Raw genomic sequence first — 27,923 nt, 5'->3', positions numbered from 1 at the left:
TATATCTGTAATTCCTTCCTTATGAAATATAATCCACCAAAGAGCAGAGTCATGGAATGCTTCATCGGCCTTTCAGATGAACAGCAGCCCTAGAAAATGACTGGGTTTTGAGTTCTGATACTTCTCAAACCTCAGGGCATTCATCACCAGTCACACAACAGCCTGAGTTACAAACTCAGCTCTGAGGTTACTGCCTCTACCCTTATTTCCTTCACACAGAATAACTTTTGCCACCAGAAGCTCCCATCCATATCACTGTGCTCACCTCACACACCTGTTCTTCCGCAGAGGTGCTCTGCACAGCCCCCGAGTCTCAGCCTAACCCCTGCCTGGGAGGCATCTGTCTAATTGTGGATGGCCTGTCTGTGACTGCCCTCCCAGAGAACCAGCTTCAGGTTCCCAGTTCACCATAGGAGGCCACCTGTCTTCTGGCAGCCTCCCAACTCTGCGATGCTTCCAGGGAGGACCTTACTGGCCAGTCTCTCCTCTTGCAAACCTGCCAAGTGATCTCCATAGAAGACATTCACCCCTCAGACAATGGACTATGCCTGTTAAATGACAGTTTCCCTCCATGCTAACCATCGCACTCAACAGTTAGTCAACTGCTTATATGTTGAGAGACCACAGAGTAAGCCCCTTATACACATACCTTCCTGGGAACTAATCCTGACACCTGGATAATATTTCATCCTCAGACCTAACCAGCCCCAAGACAATTTCTCCCTGAAAAAACGGAGTGAACCATTGCTTCATTCTAGAACACCTTTCCCAGCTTAAATTAAGTACATTACAGAGTAACAGAAATATAAATATCCAGACCCCCAAAATCGATAGTGATCATAATGTGACTGAAAAATGTTTAAGGGGCTCCAAGAAGCATAGCACTGATGACACCAGCAGTAACTGAGATCACCCTCATGTATCAATGGGAATCAGAAAAGCCCACAATTACTTTCTTGTCATCTCTCCAAAATCCCCAAAATCCACCCAAACTGTCTCCATTCCCTTGCCAGGATAGACACACTAAGCCAAAACGTAATCAGAGCAAAACAAGTAATATTTTAATAACTACCATCAGATGTGATTTTAAATGATTGCAAAACTAGGTACTGGTTCCTGTGAATTCAGCAATAGTCCAAGCCCCCTTGGAAGAACACAAACCACTAGGAACAGCACTCAAGGCATTTACTATATGGCCTGCATATAAAAAGTGCCCGAGATATGCTCACAGAGGATACTCCACAGAAGAAGCCTGTCATGAGACTGCTTTTAAAGATGGTAGACAGTAAAGAGAAACAGAATCAGCCTTGGACAAGGGATTAGGCATTTCTATGTCGAAAGCAAAGCGTAAGTCCCAGGAGGGCTGCTGACCTAAGCGTCCTCCCGGTTCTGCCATCTTTCCATCTGGTCTAAGAGGGTTTAGAGGAAGCTACTTCAGAGGAACTGCCCATACTCTGTATAACTAGGGAGCTTCCCTTAACCGACTCTCAGGTTGGCCTAATTTATATCTTTTTGTCTTTCTGCAATTACTTGCAAAATAAGGAAAGTTTACTTTTATTTATGTATTTCTTCACTTCACAATGTAGCACCAAAGTAGTATGCAGCCCAAAAACCATTCTTACAGCTCCTGAGGTACAAATCAGATTTGGTACTCACAAAAGGAAATTTCAAAATGTAGATTTTATTGTCATTAACAAATGACATTCTGCCATGCAAGAATTTGCAAACAAAAAACCGTATCTGGGTCCATATTTCTATTAAGGGCATTTACAGCTCACTCACCATGTGATTCATTTAGCAATGTTTCTTGACTTTGATGCTTTATGTACACATCATCCATTTTGGCTAATTTTATATCTCTTCTTCATAAAATAATATTTTGAATGCTTTGCTCCTCCCCCACATTCACTGGAAGAACATGATTTGAGTGGCTCTTCAATCAACTGAGGGGAAAAGCCACCTTACTAAATAATTGCTAATTATGGGTAGCATTGCATTTCCCATATGCTGTTTTCTCCTTGAAATATTGTCTTTAACACAGCTTTACTCGTGCTGCATTATGACTTACCCAAATCCACTGACATTCTGCCACTTGGCTGTGAGTGCCTGGAAAGGAATGGCACAGTCCTGACAGGTAGCACGCTATGAATCTTGAGCCACTCATTGCAGAACCCCTCACGATGAAGCATCCAAGCAAATTAAGCAGGGAATCGTTAACAACATGTAAGGTCAAGGACAACTCAATTAAAATGGAAATCATTTTCTCAAGCGGACTGTTTCCATGTATCCACGGTCACTAAGCCTGCTTTTGCTGCCCCCATGTAGCCACGGTCACTAAGCCTGCTTTTGCTGCCCCCAGTCACAGATACTGGTAACAGTATGTTTTCTCGTTGCAGTCCATGGTTCTTCTGCTTCACAGCCAGCGGCAGTACATCTTTGAGTACGATATGTGGGACCGTCTGTCTGCCATCACCATGCCCAGCGTGGCTCGCCACACCATGCAGACCATCCGATCCGTTGGCTACTACCGCAATATATACAACCCCCCAGAAAGCAATGCCTCTGTCATCACAGACTACAATGAGGAAGGGCTGCTTCTGCAAACGGCTTTCTTGGGTACAAGTCGGAGGGTTTTATTCAAGTATAGAAGGCAGACCAGGCTCTCAGAAATTTTATATGATAGCACAAGAGTCAGTTTTACCTATGATGAAACAGCAGGAGTCCTAAAAACAGTAAACCTCCAGAGTGATGGTTTTATTTGCACCATTAGATACAGGCAAATTGGCCCCTTGATTGACAGACAGATTTTCCGCTTTAGTGAAGATGGGATGGTAAATGCGAGATTTGACTATAGTTATGACAACAGCTTTCGAGTAACCAGCATGCAGGGTGTCATCAATGAAACTCCATTGCCCATTGATCTCTATCAGTTTGATGACATTTCTGGCAAAGTTGAGCAGTTTGGAAAATTTGGAGTTATATATTATGATATTAACCAGATCATCTCCACAGCTGTAATGACTTACACGAAGCACTTTGATGCTCACGGCCGCATCAAGGAAATTCAGTATGAGATCTTCAGGTCACTCATGTACTGGATTACAATTCAATATGATAACATGGGTCGGGTAACAAAAAGAGAGATTAAAATAGGGCCCTTTGCCAACACTACCAAATATGCTTATGAATATGATGTTGATGGACAGCTCCAAACAGTTTATCTAAATGAAAAGATCATGTGGCGTTACAACTATGATCTGAATGGAAACCTCCATTTACTGAACCCAAGTAACAGTGCACGTTTGACACCTCTTCGCTATGACCTGCGAGATAGAATCACTCGACTGGGTGATGTTCAGTATCGGTTGGATGAAGATGGTTTCCTGCGTCAAAGGGGCACAGAGATCTTTGAGTATAGTTCCAAAGGGCTTCTAACTCGAGTTTACAGTAAAGGCAGTGGCTGGACAGTGATCTATCGTTACGATGGCCTGGGAAGGCGTGTTTCTAGCAAAACCAGTTTAGGACAGCACTTACAGTTTTTTTATGCTGACCTAACTTATCCCACTAGGATAACTCATGTCTACAACCATTCAAGTTCAGAAATTACCTCCCTCTATTATGATCTCCAAGGACATCTTTTTGCCATGGAAATTAGCAGTGGGGATGAATTCTACATTGCATCAGATAACACAGGGACACCACTGGCTGTTTTCAGTAGCAATGGGCTTATGCTAAAACAGATTCAGTATACCGCATATGGTGAAATCTATTTTGACTCCAATATTGACTTTCAACTGGTAATTGGATTTCATGGTGGCTTGTATGACCCACTCACAAAATTAATCCACTTCGGAGAAAGGGATTATGACATTTTGGCAGGACGATGGACAACACCTGACATAGAAATCTGGAAGAGAATTGGCAAGGACCCAGCTCCTTTCAACCTGTATATGTTTAGGAATAACAACCCTGCAAGCAAAATCCATGATGTGAAAGACTATATCACAGGTAAGCACAATTCTTTTTTCCTTTCCAAGTACTGAATTACTTTAATCACTAGGTTAATACACAAAATAACTGGAGTTGCTTTTTTTAACTTCACACTTTACACAAGCAAAAATCAAATGCCTAACCTCTTAAATGTAGTTATTTCTCTATGGAACCACACGGAAACCACAAAGGGAAACTGAGACATAGTTTGTTAACTTCCTATTCTGCCTGCCAGTGCCCAAGGCCACAATTTTCTGAAATGACATGGAATCCAGCCACTTAAGGGAACTGACATGGAAGTGCAAAAAAACTGATGAACTTGGATAGATATAGATGTCAGAGGGGCAATAGATTGGGGGAGGGGGTTATCGCTTTGTGAGGGGTAAAATGTCTATCACAATGTTTTGTACACCTGAAAATAATTTTTTTTAAAAACCGCTGAACTTGGGAGTCCCCAAATTGGTTACAATCTCAACTCCTCTCCTATAAGTTTCGTAGCTTTGTAGACAAGTCATGTTAATTATTTTAGTCTGTTTCCTTTGACATAAAATGGGGATGATCATGTCGCCCTAATGGTATAAAATACAGTAATGTATGCAGTTCTGGTTTAAATAATAACTACCTTACAAATGTGTAACATTGGTTTTTCCTTTATGCTTGTGCAAAGTTCTAATGGAGAGAATCAGTGTGAAACACATCACAACACTGTGGCTCACCATCTCATCCCTGGGGGATGTTTAACTCCCTTTCACCACCGTCACCTCAGGACAATAAAGGAACAGTTTCTCCCATCAATTGCTTAGCTAATGTGTCCTCAGTTCTAGCCTCTTATACTACCGACTTCATTGCCATTTAGTGTAGTTCTGACACTACGAACAGCCACTAATTATCCTGCCAATATGGGGTAATTTTCAGGGTACAGATTTAAGATCTTTCCAAGTTTAGTGCATGATCTAATTTAAAACATCAGATCCCACTTCTCCACCACAGAACCACCAGGATGTGAAACAGATAAGGTCCTAGCAAGCACTACTCTCAGTCCCTTTAGTTAGTGGACTCCTTCACTCATCCTCTACTCCAGGGACTCTGAATCTTTCTGCTTCCACGTCTCAGTCCTGAATTACACTGCCATAATTGACCTCTTTACTACATCTATTTCCTGGAGGAAGGTTCCTTCCTGTTTTCTTTTTTGTTTTTGTTTTTGGTTTGGTTTGGTTTGCTGATTTTCTATTCTGTTTGGTTTTGGCTTGTGTTAGACAGATGCTCCTTCAGGCTGTCTCTTTTCTTGCTCAATATTTGAGGCATACCAAGATGTCTGTTTTCTCATTTGTCCATACAGCTCTCAAAGTGCTGCCCTCTGTTGATTTCACATCTGCCTCCTGCTTTTACAGACTTCCTAAAGCTTTTCATAGCTCTCTTCCATGTGAACCAGCTGAAAGTCCATTCTTTCAGTATCATAATTCAGAAACACCCTTATGGCATTATCCTTCTGGGTTTTTCAGTACACATCTGCATTCAAGTGCCATTATTTTGGCAATACTTTTCAATACTTAGACCCTCTGGTTTTCACTGTTACAGACATTGTTCACAGTAGGAGAACACTTGCCCTCAATACTCCACCATTCATGGAAAGAATTTTCTCCAAAACACAAGACAGATACATACATAGGTACAAAGATATATAGATATAGATCACTTTCTATCCTACATGATGAACTTGGGGTTTCTCTCTCACCACCACCACCACCACCACCACCACCACCACCGCCTCCCTCCATTTAAAAGAGGGAGAAATACCACTGATTTTAGAGTCATATGGTGTCTGGACAAAGGACCTGCAGCCTGGCGATAAGGTGAGAGTTTGTGCCCTAGAGAAGGAAATAGGAAACAGTGGCTCTCCATCATTCTGACAAGTAGTTTACCACTCGTTATTTAAGAGGTGTTGATGGGGCTGAATGAAAGGCCGGGAAAGCCCACAGCTCCTGAATTCATCCTCTCCTAGCTATGTGGACTGCAGGGAATGCCGTAGCAGCATTTTCTGAAAAACATCAAAAGAGAGATGGAACAGCATAAAATATATTAGGTGAAATGCAATTTCAAATTTTCCAGCAATGTGCTTAATATATAAAATAATCTACACCCAACTGTACTCATAAAGCTGCAAGCCTGCTGAGTAGTTCTGTAACATTATAACCTCCAGAATAGAATGAAAGCCTTATTCTGAGCTTAATGGCTTTTGGAGTCACATGGCAATATTTTAAAATACCATTTTAAAGGTTTCCAGGTTCTTTCCCCAAAAAGTTTGTCTCCACCTGTGCACAGTGAGCCTTTGAAGTCCTGATGGTAATCAGAAATTCTGTGCCCTTGGCCAGTTTACCAGTTTTCAGCATTCATCATTGATTAAGAATCAACTGTTATTTTAATACTCACAATTTAATAGAAAATGGGTTGTGGAACTCTGCATATCCTTGGCAGTCACTTTTAAAAGCTAGTAATACACTTCTATTTAAGATCAGCCTTTACTAACTACAAAACAAATTTCATTTGTTTTTAACCACTGTGGCTCTTTCCTGCTGCTATGCATTATTATTGCCTTTTTTTAATCACTATTACACAAGTTGCAACTTGGCACACACAACAGTTTATCCAGTCTGTCTAAGTGATTATTACTCTGCATTTTCTGTAGCCTTTGCCATAGTTCTGCTATTGAGGTTATTGTCTTCATGTCTAAAAATAGAGAGTAGGTTTTAAATTGTAGGATAGAGGCAAACACGTGCTCTGTTTTGGGTTAATATTTGTGAATTTGGGGTTTTCTTTAAGGTAAGAATTTAAACTTATGAAAGCACAGAACAAACTCTAACCCCTTTCATTTGGAACATTCTTCTCCTAGATGTTAACAGCTGGCTGGTGACATTTGGCTTCCATCTGCACAATGCTATTCCTGGATTCCCTGTTCCCAAATTTGATTTAACAGAGCCTTCTTACGAACTTGTGAAGAGTCAGCAGTGGGATGATATACCGGTAAGAAACAATAAACAAAACTATGAAAACGTGATAAATTGCTTACTTGTGTCTTGTTTACCCATATTTAATCAAACTACCCTGTGAAAACTGTACCAAAAAGAGTTTTTAATGTTTTGAAACCTCTTTTCAGGAAAACGCAACACTTCCTTCTGCAGTTCTGTTCAGCAAACCAGGGGCCTATGAAACAGGCCTAAATCTGTTTTTAGTGATGCTAATAAAAACATAGAAAGACATTATCAAAAGGCAGTAAAATGCAGAAGCTCATTTTTTAGTGCAGAGTTTCTACAAAGAACCCCATGAACCCACACCTATGGCCCTTGGGACCTGAAGGCAAAGATACAATAAACAGAAGGGCAGGGAATCCATATTACAAATTAGCAGCCCACAAACAATGCCACAAAGTTCACCTTTTTAAAAATATTAAGTGTTTCATGGAAAACAATTAAAAGTGAAAATAAAATGTCCTCTGGTAAGGCTGCCGCTACAACTAGGTGTTTATGGAATTTTCCAGAAAAAAAAAGAAAACACTTCATGAGGCCTGTAACTGTTCTGAGAAACATAAGAAAAAAATGGAAAATTGCAAAGTCAAAGCTGCCATTTTAGAAAATGGTACTTTTAATTCCCACACTTCAGAGATCAGAAAGGAATGCACAACAAAACACTAGAATTTCTAGCTTAAAGCAAGAATAATTAAAGATCAAGAAATTGGGTTACCCCATGATAATAAGAGAGTGCAGTTTTTTAGATTAATTTCCCCCCCTCAAGCAACTTCCTATAATTTCAATGAATACAAAAAGGCACCATGGCTAAAACACACACACACACACACACAAACACACACACACACACAGTATATATAGTGTCAATACCTGTTTTCTGGTACATGTTTCATAACATAAAATTCCTTTTCCAGATGTCATCCTTACATTTAAAAATGCAAAACCCATCAAGTTTCCACAGTCTCGGAGCCATTTATCATTTCTAATTGCAAATATATCTACACTGATAAAGTGCCATGAAGACACACTGGTTTTCTGATGCATTTGAACAAGCACATCCTAATTGTGTATGACTTTCCAACATGTCTGAAAACATTTAAGTCTTTCTGTACAAATGGACTTGCCAACTTTGTTCCTAGGCAGCTTTTTAAATACCGTTCACGTTCTCTGTCAAGAGACACACACCATAAGGACAGCTTAGGGAATCGCCAGCAAAGACATTGAGGCCACCCCAAGTGCGGAAAAACAAATGTTTCTTTCACTGCTGCAAATGAAACAGATGTTTCCATTTGGGAAACACTGGCCAGACAAACATCTGGTAGTATAAGAAATGGCTGAGTTAAGATGCCCCCAATTTAAAACATTAGCCAATGTAGATGGTTGCACTGTCCCTAGGTCTCCAAAAAAATACGTGTTTTCCCAAAGTAGTAAATACTCATCTCCCGCTATCCCACTGTGCACTCATCCTTGCGCATTTCAGTTCTGCAGTTATACTAGCGAAATTCAGTTGAAAACTGTGTTCACCAGGAGAGGGTACAGAGTTTACTTAAAGTACAGGCACTTCAAAGCATATAAAGTGGGTTGCAGTGATCCCACCCTGAGCACCCGGAGCCTTTCAAATCCTTCTGTGTTTGCTGCTTTCTCCTCAGCCTCCCATGGAGAAAGCTGCTGGCATGAAGGACTTGATAAGCTGAGTTCCCTAAATGGGGTGGACGCGGGAAAAGGGCATCTAGCAATTGAAAGAGAAAAGCTAAAAACATGAATATTTTGCACACGTTAGAAACTAAAAAGCTCTGAACTTGGAGTTACTTCCGTTTCAAAACACATTTGGATCAGCTTGAGGGGAGGGCATCCCTGAGTGCATTCCTCCACCCAGGGTTTTCTAAGCCTTTTCATCTCTAAAGAACCGATGAAGGTTTTAATAAATGCCTTGGAGCTCTGCAACGAAGCCCCCCTCCTTTTCTTCTTCTTCTTTTTTTTTTTTTTTTCCTTTTTTTTCTTTTTCTTTGGTCAGGCCTGGGAGCGCCGCCAGGAAGCCGGGTTCCCGGCGACCAAGAGCTACAGCTGTTCTCTCAACCACCCCCTGTTCTGTTTCGCTTTTCTAGCCCATTTTTGGAGTCCAGCAACAAGTGGCGAGGCAGGCCAAAGCCTTCCTGTCCCTGGGGAAGATGGCAGAGGTCCAGGTGAGCCGACGCAAGGGCGGCGGCGCGCAGTCGTGGCTGTGGTTCGCCACCGTCAAGTCACTGATCGGGAAGGGCGTCATGCTGGCCGTCAGCCAGGGCCGCGTGCAGACCAACGTGCTCAACATCGCCAACGAGGACTGCATCAAGGTGGCGGCCGTGCTCAACAACGCCTTCTACCTGGAGAACCTGCACTTCACCATCGAGGGCAAGGACACGCACTACTTCATTAAGACCAGCACGCCCGAGAGCGACCTGGGCACGCTGCGGCTGACCAGCGGACGCAAGGCTCTGGAGAACGGCATCAACGTGACCGTGTCGCAGTCCACGACCGTGGTCAACGGCAGGACTCGCAGGTTCGCCGACGTGGAGATGCAGTTCGGCGCGCTGGCGCTGCACGTGCGCTACGGCATGACGCTGGACGAGGAGAAGGCGCGCATCCTGGAGCAGGCGCGGCAGCGCGCGCTCGCCCGGGCCTGGGCGCGCGAGCAGCAGCGCGTGCGCGACGGCGAGGAGGGCGCGCGCCTCTGGACGGAGGGCGAGAAGCGGCAGCTGCTGAGCGCCGGCAAAGTGCAGGGCTACGACGGTTACTACGTGCTGTCGGTGGAGCAGTACCCAGAGCTGGCCGACAGCGCCAACAACATCCAGTTCCTGCGGCAGAGCGAGATTGGCAAGAGGTAACCCCGCCCCCGCGGGGACGGGGATGGCGGGGCGCCGCGCGTCCCGCAAGCCTAACCCCACTTTGCTCAGATTTGTCTGTAGCACAATCCGACTTGGACTCTCCGACGCAGAAGAGCCTTCCACGAGAATGATACCGCTGTTTAAAAAAAATCCACGAATAAACAAAAAAAAAAAACCTTTTTCTGAATGACCTTAAAGGTGATCGGCTTTAAAGAATATGTTTACATATGCATATCGCTGCACTCAGTTGGACTGAAAGTATTAAAAGGAAAAAATAAAGGAAAAAAGGCCTAAACGTTTTGCTCTGGGCCATCTGTTCCTTTGAGGCACTGTATTTAACGAAGGTGAAAAATGCCTACAGAGTTTCCAAATATTACCGAATTGTCGACCTTTGCTTACAAGAAGTAGTCTCTGCATAGGATGTGATAGATATCTCTGTTAATTTTAAAATGTGGGGCGAAATTACAGTTTATAGACAACCCAACTGCTTTCCCTGTGCTGCTTTGTAAAAGGACATTGGCACAAGTGACTTCTGCTCCGTGTGGATTTCATGATGCATTTTACAATGAATGCTATCATGGTTTGCCTGGGGGGGGGGGGGGGGGGACTGGCAAATACAATCCTTGTCACTGATAAGCAAAGGAACCCCTGATTTTTTTGTAAATTATGTGAGACAAGTTGTTTATGGATTTTTATATGAATTACAATTTACTGTACATCAAATATTAGTCTCAGAGGAGTTAATTTATGTAAAGTGTTTAAAAAGTTTATACTTAAAAATAAAATGATAAAAACATGTGAACTGTGTGATTTTTTAAAAGGACTGCACCTTTTGTTATCTGTTATAGCTGTACAGTATAAATTATTATATTGTAGAGATATAACGACTTATGCCTATAATGTCCAAAAGTGTTAATATTTTTGTATTAGGTTGAAAATGTGCAAGTTTCTATCACTAGATGGATAGGACAGTGCAATCCTAGTGGGTGGCTAATTAGAGAACTGCTCCTTTCTCTTCCTTCTTTTTCTCATCAGGCCAGTGTCCTCACCAAAATCAACCAAGAGGCACAGTATAAAACTAAGGCTGGTGGAATGTAACTGGAAGGTATGGAAAAAAACAAAACAGGGGGCAGGAGGGTTTCTCCAGCCCTCTGTCGGCCCTAAAATTCAATGGGGAGTTGATATAAATAACCACAGGGTTTTTATTGTTCCCTTTCCTTGAAGCTCCATTTCCTGATGGAGGAGAGAGACCATATCAGATGCTTGGGGAAACTGTGAGAAGGAAAGGATCTGATGTAGTCATGACCGTAAACATGTGTCTTAAGATCTAGGGAAGATAGCAGAAACCCAGCAGTGGTGAGAGAGCCAGATGGAATAGGTCAGGGTCACTCTGCTAGTCTTGGGTTTGGAACCTCGGGTCACCAAGAGGGACAAAAAAGGGAGACAAAAACTCCTGTAAGCCCACACGACCCAACCATCTTGGGAGATGGTTTTGAATGGCAGCTTCTGCTCTGTCGGGAAGCCGAGGGTAGCAGATCCAGCTGGAAGTGAATTGACAGCCGTGCCCTCCTGCACGCGTGCGCGGGACCCAGCACAGCCGCCATCTGCACTTCTGTGTCGGCTCAGCAGCTCTCGCAAATCTCTTTCGTGAACACTAAATGCAGCCACAAAAATATTTTTAGAAAATATTTCTCAGTTCATTGAGCTATAGTACACACTGTTTTCCTCTATGTATAATGGTGATAAAATATAGCAAGTGAACATGTCGTAAATATAAAGGTTCAAGTGATGTATTGAAAATAATTTTCTAACTGCTTTGTATGTATCACATACTCTAAATTGCACAGTAGGCGTGTTTATTAAACAGATTGGCTGGGAAAGTTTCAAAATAGCTACTGAATTTACAGTATCAGTGCTATTACTGTCTTTGTGTATTTGGTAGAGCATACCGAAGTAATTAATCTTCTAATGAATGCTGATATTTTATTAGAATGAAAGCACAGATTAGCATTAATATTTTTTATCCTGGAAATCCTTTGGCAAGCATTATGAAGCCCAAATTTAGAAAACTATGAGATTTCAAAGAACATAAACATGGCTCTGTTTTACATTTTATTTTTTAACTGTTAACTTAGATGTTTGCAGTTCTGTTCGATGGAATTTCTGCAGGACTGTATTTAGCATGCTGTAAGTACTTTTGGTTGAAATAGGCTCTGAGTCTAAATTCTCAGAAATGTTTCTGATGTCTTGACATGAAAAGCTTGTACCACATGACAGAAGTGAAATCATAGTTTACCCTCTTCTCGACATGGACTGGACCTTTACACTGGCACCAATAACTAACAGACCTAGAGTATCTCCTGGTGCTTATTTTAGACAAAGTCAAATCAACCCAATTAGTGTCTTGTTAGTAGGTATAATGAGCCTATTTCTTTCTAAAAAGACTTGTGATCTGGACATGCTTTTACAAGAAATAGTGACCTTGGGGAATATGTAAACAAAAGACCTTTTTCTAAGAGTTGGGGGGATAGGGGACTGTATAATGAAAAGAATTAGCTTACAAAAAAAGAAATTGATATTCAAAGTATTTTAGGCAAAGCCAGTCAAAATGCTTTCATGATATTTTGAGATGTAAATTTTGTCTGATTTGTATTGTTCTTTTCATTTGCCTTCTTAACTTTATATGTGACCTGAATTTTCCATAACTTGATGACTATAGATTGCATCTAGGCATTCCAATAAAAGCCAACCCAATGTGTTTGTGTTTATTTTTTTTTTTTAATCTTGGGCTAGCCAGCATTGCTTTTGCGTGTTAGCGTGAAGGATGCAAATACATACAGTTGTTGGGGTATTGATTCATCTGCAACCCAGTTGGTAATATCTTTTATTTTTTTTATTTCTGTGTCCACTGGCCAGACTGCCAGCTCAGCAGTGTGCACTTCACAGGGGACTCTCCCAAGGCCTACTTTAGAAAAACCTTAAATACACCCCCACAAAGACAAACATTGTCACTGTAAAAAATTTAAAAAAAATAAACACTGCCCATTACTACTCGAAAGCAGGCCTCATTCCTGTGATCCTGGCAATAAGTGCTTAATTAAAACACTTGATTAGAATAATCATTTTGGGCCTGATAGGCTCCCAGCCTCCTGGAGATGACTAACTCTACATCGAGACCAGCAGATTAGGGGGTGCTTGGTTCAGCAATTCCAGGCTGGCAGGCTAGGGCTTTGATTTCAGTCTGAAAAGGCAGGCTTCATCATACTTGCCTTGTAATGACAACCTCAACTTGATAACATGTTGATCCAACAAGAATCAGGTCACTCCACTTGGCAAACTGGGCTATTTTTTTCTCTTCGAATTAGAATTCAACACGCTCAAACCAAGGAAATCCAGAAAAACATACAAGTCAGTACTTTCATTTTCTATACTGCTTCCCTTAAAAGTAATGTCTGAACAAATGCAAAGAAAAACACTGTACACGTAGGTAAAAATTGTCGCTTAAAAGTGAATTTTCTGTGTCTGGGGTATATTGCTGCCACATCCTGTGAGATTTGCATTCATCTGATGACATTCATCACACATTACTAGTTGCAAGTGGTTTTAAGGGCTGGACCTGAATGTAAGTCCAACACCCGACTATAAACACCTCAAATCGACACCAGTCCCCAAACACTTTCAAAGAGAGACTTGTGCTTTTGATGCACTCTCAAACCATGCCCACTGCTCCCTCTGGTCACCATCTTTTCTTTTATCCTGGCCTACTCCTAAATGAAGCTGTTTCTCGGGTTGACCAGCAAATCAGCTGAAGTGCTTTTGAAATGGAGGACTCCAAACGAGAGAGTCAGGAAGGCACTGATCCTCACCGTGCTCTGTCTGGCAAAACCATCTTCGCAGCACTGACAGCAGCTCCCTTGCTATAGCACAGTGGAGGAGGAGGAGGTCCCCTGGGACCAAGAACTGCCCCCACCCACCTTGGGTGCCATTTGAACTCCTGCAGAGCAGAGAAGCCCATCCCTGGGAAGCCTTGAAGGGCAGCATAGCTCCTACCCCTTCTACAAATACCCAGATCGGCCCCACTTTCCCTCAGAGGAGTGAGCTGATTCCAGCACCCAGTCTGTGAAATGTATCAGAGTCTCGCAGCTGGAGCTAGAAGGGACTTACAGAACTTTGGGCGGTTGTGCAGGTTCACAGAAGTGGCTCAAGCCAAGGTGAGCAGAGATGCTATACCAGCAAGTACCTACCACTTCATCATATAGTCTCCTAAGAAAACTTCCCAGGAAGGTACTGGGGACACTCCCTACCACGCTCATTCCCTCTGAGCACTTAGTCTTTCCAAAGCTGCCGTCATGTAGAGTCATGATGTGTCTCCATGATGTAAAAATGTCCCAGGTTCACTAACAGGGCATAAGTCTTGAGTTCCCCTCTGCCTGCCGATATTTCTACCTCCTCAGCCCCCCTCATCTTAGATAAGAAAGTCTGCCATGTAGTGTTAATGACTTCATAATGTCTGAAAAGACTTCTGAAACAAAGACCATTGATTTGCATATACGCATGTGTCAGACTATTTATCTAGATTTTCTATAAGCTGTTCATCTGGTTTGGTCATCCTACCAAACCAATGACAAAATAAAAAGTAGCTATAAATCATGATTACCCATGTGCACCACAAAGGTAAGCCAAAGTACCGAAGAGGTACTGACAAGTCATTTGAATTTTCTACCTTCTAATCTGAGCCACATAATAAATATCCTCTTTTGCCAGAGTTCTCATTTGCTCCTCACCACCTCTGTAACCAATGGTCTCTTGATGTCAGTTAATTACTAATAACTGTTAGGTAAATTGAGTAAACCTTTTCATTTATGAACTGACTTAAAATTCTGTCATGAAGGAATATAGGATTCCTAGCACCCTGTGTATAGAGAATTCACTGTAAACGAATTCTAAGCCTAGAGTAACATCATTATTCAGTTTAGAGTTAATGGGTTCCACAAAGCAAATTTAATAAATCCTTCTGGGACCGAAGCTGAGGAAAATTAAAATTAGAGGCATAAATTGTGACTTCTAGGGCAAGACAGTGGCTTGGTTACAGACTAGTCTTCCTGATTGTAGGGTGACTTGTGAGACTGGCCCTCGCCACAGACATTCAGCCTGCCTTTAGGAAGGGAAATCACCTTCTGTTACATGTGTGCAGAGATTTCCTGAATAGAACTGACAGGATTTACAAGTGGTCCAATGGGTCAAAATGAATTCTTTTAAAATTTTCACAAGTTAACTTTATCAGTGGTGGTGTGAGGGGAGCATAAATACCCAAAGAATTGAAGTAACAAGTTCTTCAACGAGACTGAAAAGCTGAAAATGGAACCGCTCAGTGGAAGCCTGTGAGGAAATACACCAAAGGCCCACTTCCACCTGGTGTTCTTCTCACATAAGTGACTTGTGACCACATAAGTGAAGACATTGCCCTATGTCAAATTTTCCTCTAAAATTAATTACCAGGAGATTCTGCCCCAGGACTCCTGTCTCTACACCCATGATACCCTTCTCCCCTCTCCCTTCTCCCCTCTCCCCTCTCCCCTCTCCCCTCTCCCCTCTCCCTTTGTTCTCCCTCCCTCCCCCTCTTACTGGATTTGCCCTGGAAGCTGTGTCTCGGCTGAAACTGCTCTGGTTGTGTCTAAACATGTATCTTTCTAGGGATTAGAAGGAAAACCATAAGGCTCCCTTGATAGACCAAATTGACTTCAAATAATTACCAGGACATCATAGGAAACTAGAGTCCCTCATCACCAACTTATTTACAAAAGGTTATACACAAGCAAATTGAAAAATCTCCAGCTATGACATTATTTCCAGGTTCGACTCTGTAGCAAAAAGAAAAAAAGGCCTTTATGCTTCAGGCTCCAGATTGACTATGAGTGCCCCCCACAGAACACAAAGGAGATGCAGGGATGACGCAGAAGAGAAATGGCCAGAGCTGCTAGCACTGAGGGAAGCAGCCACCGGAGGCAGCAAAGGGAGGAGCATCTTGCCCTAGGTTCCCCCTCCATGGTCAGGCTGCCCTCTCGCCTTGCCCTTCAGTCTCCACAGGTCTGGCTCCTGCGGGAATGAAAAGCCATCCCAACATCAGGTGGCACAGGGGGCAGGGCCTTTAGGACACTTCCTCTTCCTGATATCCCAAGGAGGGTCCAGAGCAGGGAGGACTTGGGGCCAGGGGCCAGTCCTCTGACATCTCTCCAGGTTACTGCCGCGTCCCAGGCGCTTTCGGGAAGGGTTCCAGCGCCCCCTGGCGATGAGCATCGTTGGAGAAGCAGCGGCGCCTGGGATCCGAAACTATAAAGAAACCACCTGTTCCAGCCACCTTTTGCCCCTCTCCCTGGCTAGGCCAGTTCCAATTATCCTCTATTTCCCCATCTTTGCTCTGCTTACAGAATTTCACACATAAAACGATTCATTCTGCTTCATGCACCACCTCAGGCCCTGGTCCTTGCAAAAATCGCTCCCATAAGATTTCCCTTCACATCAAGCAGAAACTTTGTCAAACAGTGTTCCTCCTGCTTGGCAGATCAAAATAAGGCCCTTTCTCCCAGGAATTGTCCGCGGGCTATTGGAGTTTTGCAGCTCCCAAAACCAGTGATTTCTGAACTATCACATTGTTTCCCTTTCACTTTTCATGTTTGAACAATCCTGTCGCTTGGAAGAATTTCCCAGAAGGACAGATCACTTAAATTCAGAGTGGCATTTTATTTCTGAAGGAGCCAGGCGCTCATGGTAAGTGCTGGAGTGACAGCCTGGAAAAGTGAACTCCTTCCTGATTTGAGGGGCAGCTGAGGCCTGACAGGACCACCCTCCTGCTTGGCCCCCCAGTGGTGGAGACATCTGTCTCCGTCATCTTCCCAGCTCTGCAGTAGCCACTGGAGGAGAGAATCAGGGATTCAACCTCTTGATCCCATGTTGTCACCAAGAAAAGGGAATGGATGCTACTTTTCAGTGGCTGCCTGAACTGGTGGCCTGCCTTCAGAAATGTTCCATGACTACAGCCCATTGTCATTTTTGAAGGACTGTGGGGACCCAATAAAGAACCCCTTTTTCCCTACGCAATTTTTCATGGGAGAAAGGAAACCAAAGTTGGCACATTAAAGCCAAAATATTCACCTTAGATAAAAGCAATCTCCCAACTGCATGCCAAAATTCGGTAGAGAGATGTCCCCCCACCTCACTGGCAGGACCAGGCCTAGGCAGGCCTCCTTGGTGAGGCATGGAAGCCCCAGTGTCCTTATGAACCAAAGTGCCTGGTTCATTCTTCCCCACTCACCAGTGAGGGTTAGCTCCTCCCCTGACCCCTGGGGCCTGGAGTGCTGGGGAGAGAGGGGCCAGGAGTGAGGTCTCACACTCACACACATACACACACTCTCTGTCACACAGGCACACACACGTGCATGCACACACACCCCTCAGTCACCAGGGAGACAGTGGGGCCTAGAATATTGTATTCAGGATTCTCGAGTTTACCTGACGCTGCCACCAGTGACTTCTGGCCTCAATCAGGTAGCTTCACCCTTCTGGGCCTCTGTCCAGCATCTCCCTGCTGCTCTGACACCACTGGGTGTATTTGGTGGCTGCTTGGGAAACCAGTCCTAAGACAAGTGTCGTCCCATAAGTGGATTCCAGCCCTCCAGATGAGGAGGCCCATTTTATAAACATGCTCCCAGCCTCGTTCCCAAACCCCATCACCCCACCGCCACCAGAGTGACCTGGAGTCTCTGCAAAGGGGAGCAGAACGGGGCCTCTGCACTCCTGGAGGCAATTAATCCCCAATTACTTTGCCGCTTGTTAAGATGGGGATGCAGACTTGCCTCACTCTTATAAATCAAAGGGAAACAGGACTAGCCTTACCACAACTCAGGGCTCTTTCTGCGGCCTCCGCCAATTAGTGCTCTAGTTAATCAAACTTAGCAATTCCCGGGAGAGGCAGTGAGCTGGGAGAAGCCCCGGAGCGGTGAGAACTACTTGTTACTCCCAACGCAGCCTGACCCAAGTGAGGCGGCCAGCTTCTGTCTCTGCACCTCAGTTTTCTCCATTTTTGACATGAGCCGAAACCTCTCCCCTGAGCCTCTCCTTCCCGTCCTCCAATGCTCATAGGTGTGTGTGTGTGTGTGTGTGTGTGTGTGTGTGTGTGTGTGTGTGTCACACAGAGAGAGAGAGAAGGAAAAAACTGGGGGAAAAGGAGATTATGCTGATTTTAAGGTTATCATCCAGACTTCTTTAAACAACATTTCAGTGCCCAAGGATATGGTCACTAAGTGAAACGGCGTTAGGAGGACTCCCTGGAGAGGAAGGGAATATTCCCTGTGGCTTCCTGGGGTGAGGTGCCCAGGGATGGAAACGCGGTGATGCATAGCAGCCCAGAGAACCTCCTCATCCTGGTGGAGGACAGGTCCTTCTTCCCTGCTCCCTGCTGACAGTAGCTGTCCTGAGGGGCTGCCCAGCCGGGAAAGCCCTCTGCTACGGTCCCGGTAACCTGACAGCAGAGCACCCATAACAGGGACACCCTGGGAGACCGGATGCTTTCCTGACTGGGGATTAGGTGTGTGTCTCCACAGGAAGCCAGAGAAGACCCTGCAGAGGGCCAGAACCTTCATTCCATAGCTCACAACAGTCTTGAGGTGTGGGTCTTTTTTGCCAATTAGACCTCACATGAAACCAAAACAGAGGCCCATCTGCTGGGAGTAAAGTATCAGTGGGGGTCGGGCCACCCTATACCTGAGAGGCAATAAGGAAGGTCCCAGAAAAGAAAGACCCCGTCCTCTAGGATTTCACATCTAGCTGAGGGACAGTTGCTTTCTAAACAGAGCAGAGCTTGCTGGGAGCAGACTAAGAGACTCCAGCCGGACCAGGGAAGCCAGGCAGGCTTTCTGGAGGAGGTGGGGCTCAGCTGGGACAAGTCAGCAGCAGTGGCCAGAGGGAGGCTCTGCAAAGCACAGCAGCGACAGGGGTCAAGAGCCAGACCAACTGGGTCTCCTGGCTCTGGCACTTGAATGAATTACTTTGCATCTCTGTGGCTTAGTTTCCCTTTCTGTAAATTGAGGATTATGGCTCCATGGGGAATGTTGTGAGGCTCAGTGAATTAGCAGATGTCAAGAGATTGCAACAGCACCCACCTAGATTCAGCGCTTGCTAAATGTATGAGCCAGGCATGTAGTCCTGGCCACAGTGTGGCCCCTGCCGCCTGCAGCCAAGCTTCCGAGGGGGCAGAGCTGCCCCAAGCACAAGGGCCCCCACCTCCTGGCCCCAGGGCAGCTCAGGTCAGAACACGTCTATGTGCAGCATGCAGCATGGGACGTCAGCCTGGGGCAGGGCCACCAGGACAAGTCCAGGTCCAGGGGGAGCACTGTGGTCTACCGGAGCCTTGAGCAGGCCCAGCTCCTGGGCCTCCATGAGGCAGGCAAACAGTGCTGGCCTGGAGGTTGCCTGGATTAGAAAAGCCCCACCACATTTGTGGTCCAAACGCATTGTGAAATCCCACATAGCTGCCATTCGGCGAAGCATTCAGATCGCCTCCGGCAACTTGGCCCTTATTTCAAAAATAAACTTTAAATTTTAAACCATCAGCCATCTATGGTATAGAAACGGTCTAAATTATTGAAGAGCTAATTAACAGCTCAAAGCAAAGCTGTAGCAGGTGACAGGCTCCTGTGGTGCCCACTGGCAGAGAGACATTGGGCTTGAGGGGCACAGCTCCGCATGAGACATGAACCTGAAGCTGCCATCAGCCGCTATCTGCACGCTGGGGTCTGTGGGCTCCTTCTGACTGAGGGGTCCCTCCTCCTTGCAGCTCCCAGTTTTGCCTCTCCTCCTTCTCCTCTCCTTTGGCTGGCCCTGTTAGGAAGGGAGCAAACACTGACTTTGTTGTTTCCACAGAAATTGCTTAGTGTGGTATCTTCTTTTTTATTTTTTTAAGTTAATAGATAGCAGTGTTGTGGGGACAGTGTCCCAGGCTGTCAGCCTCATGTGGAAAAGTACTGGCTCGGGTAGATGGCCATCAGCTGTGACTGGTTGGCCATCAGCTGTAACCAGTTAGCCAATTAGCCACTGATACAACGGCCGTGGCTACGCTAGGGAGGTTGGTTGGCAGGCAGAGAAGGGGACAGCGGATTGCGGATCATGTGGATCCTTCTTCCTGTGTGTGTCTCACCCGGCCGCCATCGAGACTGGGGTGCAGGAAGACCCCTTGTTGAGGTACTGGCGATGTGTGCTCCCTGTATCTCCAACCCAGCCTCCAGTGAGACTATCGTGGTATGACTCCCCTATCTATGGCTCTGTGGGTGTTCCTTTTTGGCCTCACCATATCCTGCGTTCTTATGCGGGGAGCGGGACCAGAGACCCTGCATAACACCCCGCATGACAAACTGGCAATAGGGTATACAGTGCTGCCTGCTAGAAGCTTCTGAGGGCATGACTCACTTAAGACTGACTCCCACCCCAGGAGCAAATGGGCTTCCTCATGGCTCCATGCATGGCCGTGCACTAGAATTCCAACTCTCCCCTATTCCTTCCTGTCTTCCTTCATCCCTGTCAGGAGGGAGCTGGGAGGAAGGAGCTGTCCACCACAAGGAGAGGAAGGCCCCAGAGGCACCATGAGGCACCCCATCTCCATCTCCGGAGAAGCCAGAAGGAACCCTGAAGAGATCCGTTGCCTGAGGAACCTTTGAGAACCCCCATCCCATGGTTTGTAATGGATTTTAGTTGTGGATCTTATGCCAATTCAGTTCCTTCATCAGCAGGGAGCAAGCGCTGAGGGAGGTGCAGAGACCCAGGTCCAGAGAGCCACGTCCATCCAGGCTGGTCTTGAGATACAGAGGTGCAACCAACAGCCGAAGACAAACTAAACTGCTTGGAGGGGTGGGAGGGGCCTTCAGTTTTTTAGTTCCACCTAGGATTGGAACCCTTGAAAGAAAAAACCCTCCCCATCTTAATGAAAGTAAGGTACCAGCCACCAAGCCCACAGCCCGTCTGGGCCAGCTCTCCCCTCAGATTGGCACCAGGCCCTTGTGGTTTTGCCTCCAGGCCTGTGGTCCCTTCAGTCCCTAAAAATGGCTTGCTCTCATCTCCTCTATGCTTCTACCGGGTCAACTCTGTTCTTCCACAATTGAACACTTCCTTCTACTGCTGCCGCAGCTGTTTAACATCCTGTCATCAAGGCCATTGCCTTCCCTGGGCCCCCCTCCTTGTCTGCTGCCCTGATTCCCTCCACCACTCCTCCGCCTTCAGTCCTCCTCTGCTCCAGCATCCAGCCCTTCTCTTCTCCCCATCCCCTGCCTCTCTGTGGACCCTCCCCCTTCAGCTGCTGTCCCCAGTGTGTACTTTCCCAGGATCTGTCCTTGGTCTCCCTGCATTTGTGACTTCTCGCCCTGGGAAGGATGGTACATGGTGGGGACACTATTCCTTTTACCTATTTCCTTCTACTTCACCCTTCCATGGGGTTGGCCTTGGGTTTCTGCTAGACCTCTCTTGAGAGAGGGGTCTCCCCATAGACCCCTGTGATACCAAGAAGGGAGAGCATGTGCTTCGGGGGAGCACAGCCCCAGAGGGCATCCCAGCTCTGCCCTCACCTGCTGTGAGCTGTGGCATGTTCCAGAATCCTGCCACACCTGTGTCCCCATCATATACTGTGGATAATAGTCATAATCACAAACATCTGCAGTGCTTATTGTGTGTGCTGGGCGGACAGTGTTCAACTCATTCTCACAAAAATCCCCAGATGATGGATATTATTATTATCACCCTCTCTGAGCTGCAGAATCTGAAGCTCAGAAAGGTAAAATAACTTATCCAAGGTCAAACAGCTCACAGATATCAAAACAGAATTCAAACCCAAACAGCCCTGACTCCAAAATCTAAACTGCCTCCCAGATATGATATGAAAGTTAAATAAGGCTCTATACTAAATAATTAATAAAGGTCTGTTACGGGAGAACAGGTCACACATCAGGCGCTAAGTCCCTCTCCTCCTGGCCCTGTTTTGTAACAAGAAAGTCCTCGTGAAACCAATTTCAAGATTCAGCTCAGGGCCAGCCTGGTGGCTCAGGTGGTTGGAGTGCCCTGCTCCTAATGCTGAGGTTACCGGTTCGATTCCCACATGGGCCAGTGAGCTGCGCCCTCTACAGCTAAGATTGTGAACAACAGCTCTCCCTGGAGCTGGGCTGCAGTGAGCAGCTGGAGGTTGGCGTGTGCAGCCGCCTGATGACCAACTGCTTCAGCTGGGGGTAGTGCAAGGCTCCTAATACCTGCATGCATGGCCCAGGGAGCTGTGCCCTACACAACTAGACTGAGAAACAACAGCTTGAACTGGAGTGGGGCGGGGGGGAGGGAGGTGGAAGAAAAGGGGGGGGAAAGATTCAGCTCAAATATTATTACCTCTAGGCACTCTTTCGGCCTCAGTGTGCTCCCTACACATAATTCACTGAGAGCCTACCGGTATTATGAATTATGCAGGGTAATTTATAGACAACCTCTCTCTCTCTCTCTCTCTCTCTCTCTCTCTCTCTCTCTCTCTCTCTTAAGGAGGGCACAGCTCACAGTGGCCCATGCGGTGATCGAACCGGCAACCTTCGTGTCATCCACACCTCGCTCTAACCAACCAAACCACCCAGCCACCCTAGACAGCATCTCTAATCCAACAGTAACAACCCTGAAAAGAAGATTTGATTCTTGCCCCCATTTTACAGCTGAGGAAATTACAGCTGCAGATCTTTAGCGAGAAGCTGGGCCAGGACGTGAATTCAGGTGTGTGAGTCTTTCTCCCCATCTCCATGATGATGATACTGCTTATTGGTTTCCACAATGGACCCCCAGAGCTAGATTCAGTGAGATCACTCACATTTGTGTCATCAGCCTCTAACGTGGTGTCAGGCAGGTAACAGGACTCAGTTTGTCAGGTGAATAAGTGAGTGAGCAACGACAGAATGAACCGCACCTGATTAACCCATGTGCCCTTCTATCCAAGATCACGTCGAGGCCTCCTCACTGGAACTCTGTTCCTACTGGCCCAGAAGCCAGGGTACAAACCATGCCCAAAGAGCTCTAGAACTGCTCTTTATCTAGAACGTGATGCTCTACTCGCCAATCCCCTTTCTCTGATGTCCTTGGGGCCAGGTTGGAAGCCTGCAGACTCCCCTTTCCACACTCACCTGTAACAGAGAGTCCCTTCTCGTTACAGAGTCTGCCCTCACTCGCAGAACGAGGGGCTGGCTCTGCTATCCCCCAGCCCTGCAGACCAGGACCTGCCCATGCTGCAGGCGCAGGCTCACCCAGCCCCAAGGCAGGTGGATGCCCTTTCCACGGGCCCCGGGGCTCTCTGGAATATGCCATACACTGATTAACAATCCTCTCTCGGAACGTAACCAGCTCTGGGCCTCTCCCTCTGCCTGTAGAAATTTTCACCATGCTGCTGCGTTGGAGTTTCTACTTCAAAGTGTTCCTCCTCCTCCTGGGATCTGTTTTTGGGAACTGGCACCACAGTCCTGCTCATGATGCAGGCGTGTGTTCTCGGCATCACCTCGGCCCCTTGTCCAAATCGGTTCCCAGGTCCTACAGGTTCCTTCCACATGGCTTGGTCGGGCACTCAGGCCCCGGTCCTCTCCGTGTCCCCTCAGTTCTGTCCCTCTGAGCCCTTTCAGGAGCCCTGTCCTCCAGCCACCGCTGACTGCCAGCTTTCTCCTCTTCCTGTCTTTGCCTTAGAATTCCTATTCCTTCCAATTCCACACAACTCCATAAATAGCTTCTGGTTTCCCAACCGCTCCCGAATTCCCTGATTCACTCCACACCCCAACTCAGCCTACCCCCTCTCCCCCAGGAGGGAAATTGAAGACAGTTTAAAATAAAGCAAATCAAAGAGCAGAGGCTGATGCCAAGTGTGGCTCAGTAGGAATCACCGGGAGGCCTGGCTCCCTCCTGCTGGAAGGCCTCCCCCAGGCAGGCAGTGTGCTCCCCTCCTCTCCTCTCCTCTCCTCTCCCGTATGTTCCAATCCTGCCAGACTTGCATCCAGCTGGTAGAGATGATGTTCAGACTACAGGCGGCTGGCAGGGCTCAGGGAGCCCCGAGGGAGGAGCAGGAATGGCTTTAGAAGCAGCCCTACTGAGCTCACTGGCTGCCACTTAAACCTTCCACAGGTGCAGATGAAAGCAGGCCCTGCAGGCCTTTCTGTGAGCCAAGCACCCAGAGAAATAGTGGAACAGGGAGGCAGCAAGTGGGAAGGAGGTGGGATTGGAGTGCCAGAGAAAATGCAAGATGCCCAGTTAAGATTGAATCTCAGATCCACGACAAATAACGAATTTGCCAATGTAAGTACGTCCCATGCAATATTTGGGATGTGCTTATATTGAAAAAGTGTATTTTTTGTTGATCTGAAATTCAGATTTAACTGTATCTTGTTTTGTTTTGGGTGTGTGTGTGTGCTGAATCTGGCAACCCTAGGTCACCACCACCCGTTGGACACCCTGATGGTGCCTGTTCCTCACACCGTGCCTGCCCCTCTGGCACAGTGGAGGGAAAGAGAAATGGGTGGGAGAATGTGTACTTTTGCCAGGGCTGCCAGAATAAAGTATCATGAACAGGGTGGTTTAAACAACAGAAACTTAACATCGCACAGTTCTGGAAGCGAGAAGTCTGAAATCAAGGAAATCAAGGTGCTGGCAGAACCATACTCTCTCTGCAGGCTGTGAGGGAAGGTCCTTCCTGCCTCTTCTAGCTTCTGGTGGGTCCCATGAATCCTTGGCGTCCTTTGGCCCATGGCAGCATCATTCCAATCTCTGCCTCCATCATCACATTGTGTCCTCCCTGTGTGGCTCTGGTCTGTTTTCTCCACTTACACCCTCATCCAGCACGGGCCCATCTTAACTTGATTACATCTGCAAAGACCTTTTTTCTTCATAAGGTCACATTCTGAGCTTCCTTGTGGACAAGAATTTGGGGGACACTCTTCAACCCAGTAGAGAATTCACTCTGCATTCACTTATATCTACCTCACCGAAAACATTCAGATCTAGATGACCATAAAATTTGACCGAAAAAAAAACACGCCCATAATCTGCTCTGAAAGTTCACAAGGCCAAACTCACATGACACCAGGGCAGCAGGAGCTGACCCTCTGGGACACCTCAGCCTGAGTAAGGAGGCCAGAGCTGTCTTTCTCCTCTTCCTGCAAAGAGCCCATCACTCAGGGCACCCCACTTGGGTGACAGAAATAAGCCTCATGTCACCAACAGCACCACAAGAAAACCCTGGATGCAGTGTATGTGTGCCTGGGGCCCACCGACCAAGGTCTGTGTGAGACTGAGAGGCTGAGTCCCTGCAGAAGAAAAGGAAACATCTTCAAAGGTAGACACTGCATCTGGCCTGATTGGAGGCTATATGGCCCGAGCGCCTGCACCCCTGGCTCAGCCCCAGTTCCACTCTGACCAAGGGCCTGGGGCCTGGCCAGTAGGCTGGTGAAAGGAGGGGTGTGCAGATAAGGGACTGAGCCTCCTGGGCTGTCCCCTCCGAGGAGCAGATTGGTTAGAAGATGCCGCTCCCCTGGGAGGCCCCCAGAGCCCCAGGCCCCTGGCCCACCCAACGCAACACAATGGGGGCTCTAGCACCAGTATATGTGGTTCAGGCCTGGACTGTGTTGTGAAAATCCACAATGCTGCAGAGCTAACAAACAGGCCTGAGGGGCTTCACTTATTATTTGGAGCCTTTCTGGGTGGAGAAGTCCTCCCTTCAGATACCTAGTATGAATAATTTATTCATGGAGCCCGTGGTCTGGGTCACCATAATAACTAGTACAGAATGGAGAGTAGTATGTGACTTACTGCATTAAAACCACCACGCACGTACACACACAGAGGCATATGCTTACACACACATTCACACACACTGCGGAGAGCTCTTTCTCAGGGGCCTTGTCTGCTTCCCTCTCCTTCTGGACAAGAAGGAGATGGCACCCTTCTTGCCCTGGACCCCTGACAATCTCCCTTAGGGGTTGCCATGCTGGGCTTCTCTTCTCATCTGTTAGGTCTGCATGGGAATATTTGATTTTCTGGGCCTGTGGCAGTTCCTTTATATTCAGGTAAAGGCTCAAAACACCCTCCCTTCCTTCTTCCCAGCCTGAGACGGTCACCATTCATATCTGTGGGATTCTTCAGAGAAGCAGGGATTCAAAGGCTTGAATCCTCCATTATGTGGTGGCTGCTAATGGCTCCATCTCACATCGAGAGATTCAAAAGGGTGGGTCTTTGAAGCACTTAAGATGCTCTGATCTTTCCAGGTTCTATTGAGTATTCAGTGCCTCGCGTGTCTTCTGGCAGCAAGAGCCTACTGTGCCACGATTTGTGTATCTTTTGTCAAGTGCCATAACGTGAACATGATAAACCCCGACATAATTAACGGCATATTTTCATATAAAGAGGAGTAACTCGATTCTGAGTAATCTGCTTGCACACTTCCACTGGAGCCGTATTTTCAGTCAGGATACTTTGTTCAGAGACAGACTGTCTTCCTCTGATGGGGAAGTGACAACTCAGCCTCTCCAGAGGGAGGGCCAAGCACAGAGAGACCCTCGCTCAAGAGAGAAGCAACTTAGGCGAACTGCTGGAAAGAAAACAAAGGATTCTTGAGATTCCACAATTCCCTATCCCCAGGCCAGAAAGGACAGTGCAACAAAGGAGGCTGGCATCTCCTGATACAGGGAGACCCCAGATAACAGAAGCCCTGAAAGAATCCTTGTCACAGCCAAATATGGGGGGTGGGGGGCGCGGGGCGGGGGGGACACACAGAAGGAGCCACATGAAAGCTCCAGGGTATCAGTCGCTCTGTGACTCCTTCCCTCCTCTACAGGGGGCCTTCCTGAGGATCTGTGACAAGCCAGTCATGTGAGCAAAATGTAGCTGAAGCCAGAGTTTACAAAGCCTGAAACAGAAGAGAATTTATTGTCGTAATCAAATAAAGCTTACAGTCAACTTCATCTGACACATATATAATGACAGGCAGAATCATTACTGTGCTGTTGGCACTTAGGCCTAAATGGTAATCAATTTCCCTAAACGACTGCAATTAGTACGCCTTTTCCACGACACACTGAGCATTTCTGGGTCTGTTCAAGGGAACTCAATCCAGCAGCGCTGCCACCCTTCTCCAGATCCATGAGGTCCAGCACTTCCTGGTTTTGGGCAGAAGATCCCCCAAGACTAAAACTAAAAGCTATTAACTTACCTTTCTTTGCTTCTCTTCAGGATGTCTCTTAACAGTAACTAAGAAAGAAAGTGTCATGTAAGGGAAGGCGTCTGTGCACCCGTCAGAACCTCCCGTGCCTTTAATGAACCCATTTAATAGGTCTGCTTGTCTAGCACCTCACACTGAGCCACGAATGGCTGAATGGCCACCATCCCCTGCCTTCCCCAGCACCACTTATTTGTTAGTACAAATGTAGAGGAATTCCAGATGGTGTGCCACAGAAAACATGTGGTGGAATATATTTTAGATCTGGCTTAAAAAAAAAAAACTATTCTCTTTCTTTACCTATGATATCCAAAAGGAGAGAGTCCAATGTCATAGCAAAATTTCAAAGTAAAGTTGTTCTTGGATCTCTCTCCCGCTTCTCAGGACTCCAGAGCTTCTGTGTTGCCTCTGTCCAGACTCCCCTCCCTGGCACCCACCTGGCCCTTGCCTCCCACAAAAAGCCCTGTGATCTCTAATGAATTTTTCTTTCTCTTCCATTCTCAAAACCCCCTTTCTCCTAAAGGTGAACCTGAGCTAGGTAGTCTCCCGATAGTTTACATTTCTGTGTTCATAAAAAAGACAGAAACGAAGGAAGGGTTTGTAAGGACACATCTCCATTTCTTCCTCTTCTTTGTGGTTCTTATTCTCGTCTTTTTCTTCATATGAGAAACATGGCTACTTTGGGGAAACAGGTTTTTACGATCTTTAAAACTGGTCCTGGCATCCTGACCAGGGCATTTGCACCACTTGCCCACACCACCTCTGGACAAAATTACAAAACTTCGCCAAGTGTGT

The 27,923-nt window shown here is 46.3% G+C and overlaps 1 protein-coding gene across 18 annotated transcripts in view; it reads left to right on the top strand.

Moving 5' to 3' along the window:
* The window catches only part of TENM3 (teneurin transmembrane protein 3), a 2,352,866-nt gene extending 2,340,234 nt beyond the window's left edge, over nt 1–12,632 (top strand). For all 18 annotated transcript variants that reach the window (XM_074329882.1, XM_074329881.1, XM_074329880.1 and 15 more), the window contains 3 exons: nt 2,397–4,008; nt 6,881–7,011; nt 9,119–12,632. In XM_074329882.1, the coding sequence (XP_074185983.1) occupies nt 2,397–4,008; nt 6,881–7,011; nt 9,119–9,874 (2,499 nt within the window). In that variant the 3' untranslated portion in view covers nt 9,875–12,632. The remainder of the gene's footprint in view (nt 1–2,396; nt 4,009–6,880; nt 7,012–9,118) is intronic.
* Nucleotides 12,633–27,923: the final 15,291 nt, after the last annotated feature.

Source organism: Rhinolophus sinicus, linkage group LG04, assembly GCF_036562045.2.
Source record: "Rhinolophus sinicus isolate RSC01 linkage group LG04, ASM3656204v1, whole genome shotgun sequence".
NCBI classification, from domain to species: Eukaryota; Metazoa; Chordata; class Mammalia; order Chiroptera; family Rhinolophidae; genus Rhinolophus; species Rhinolophus sinicus.
This window is presented reverse-complemented; position numbering and strand designations above follow the sequence as displayed.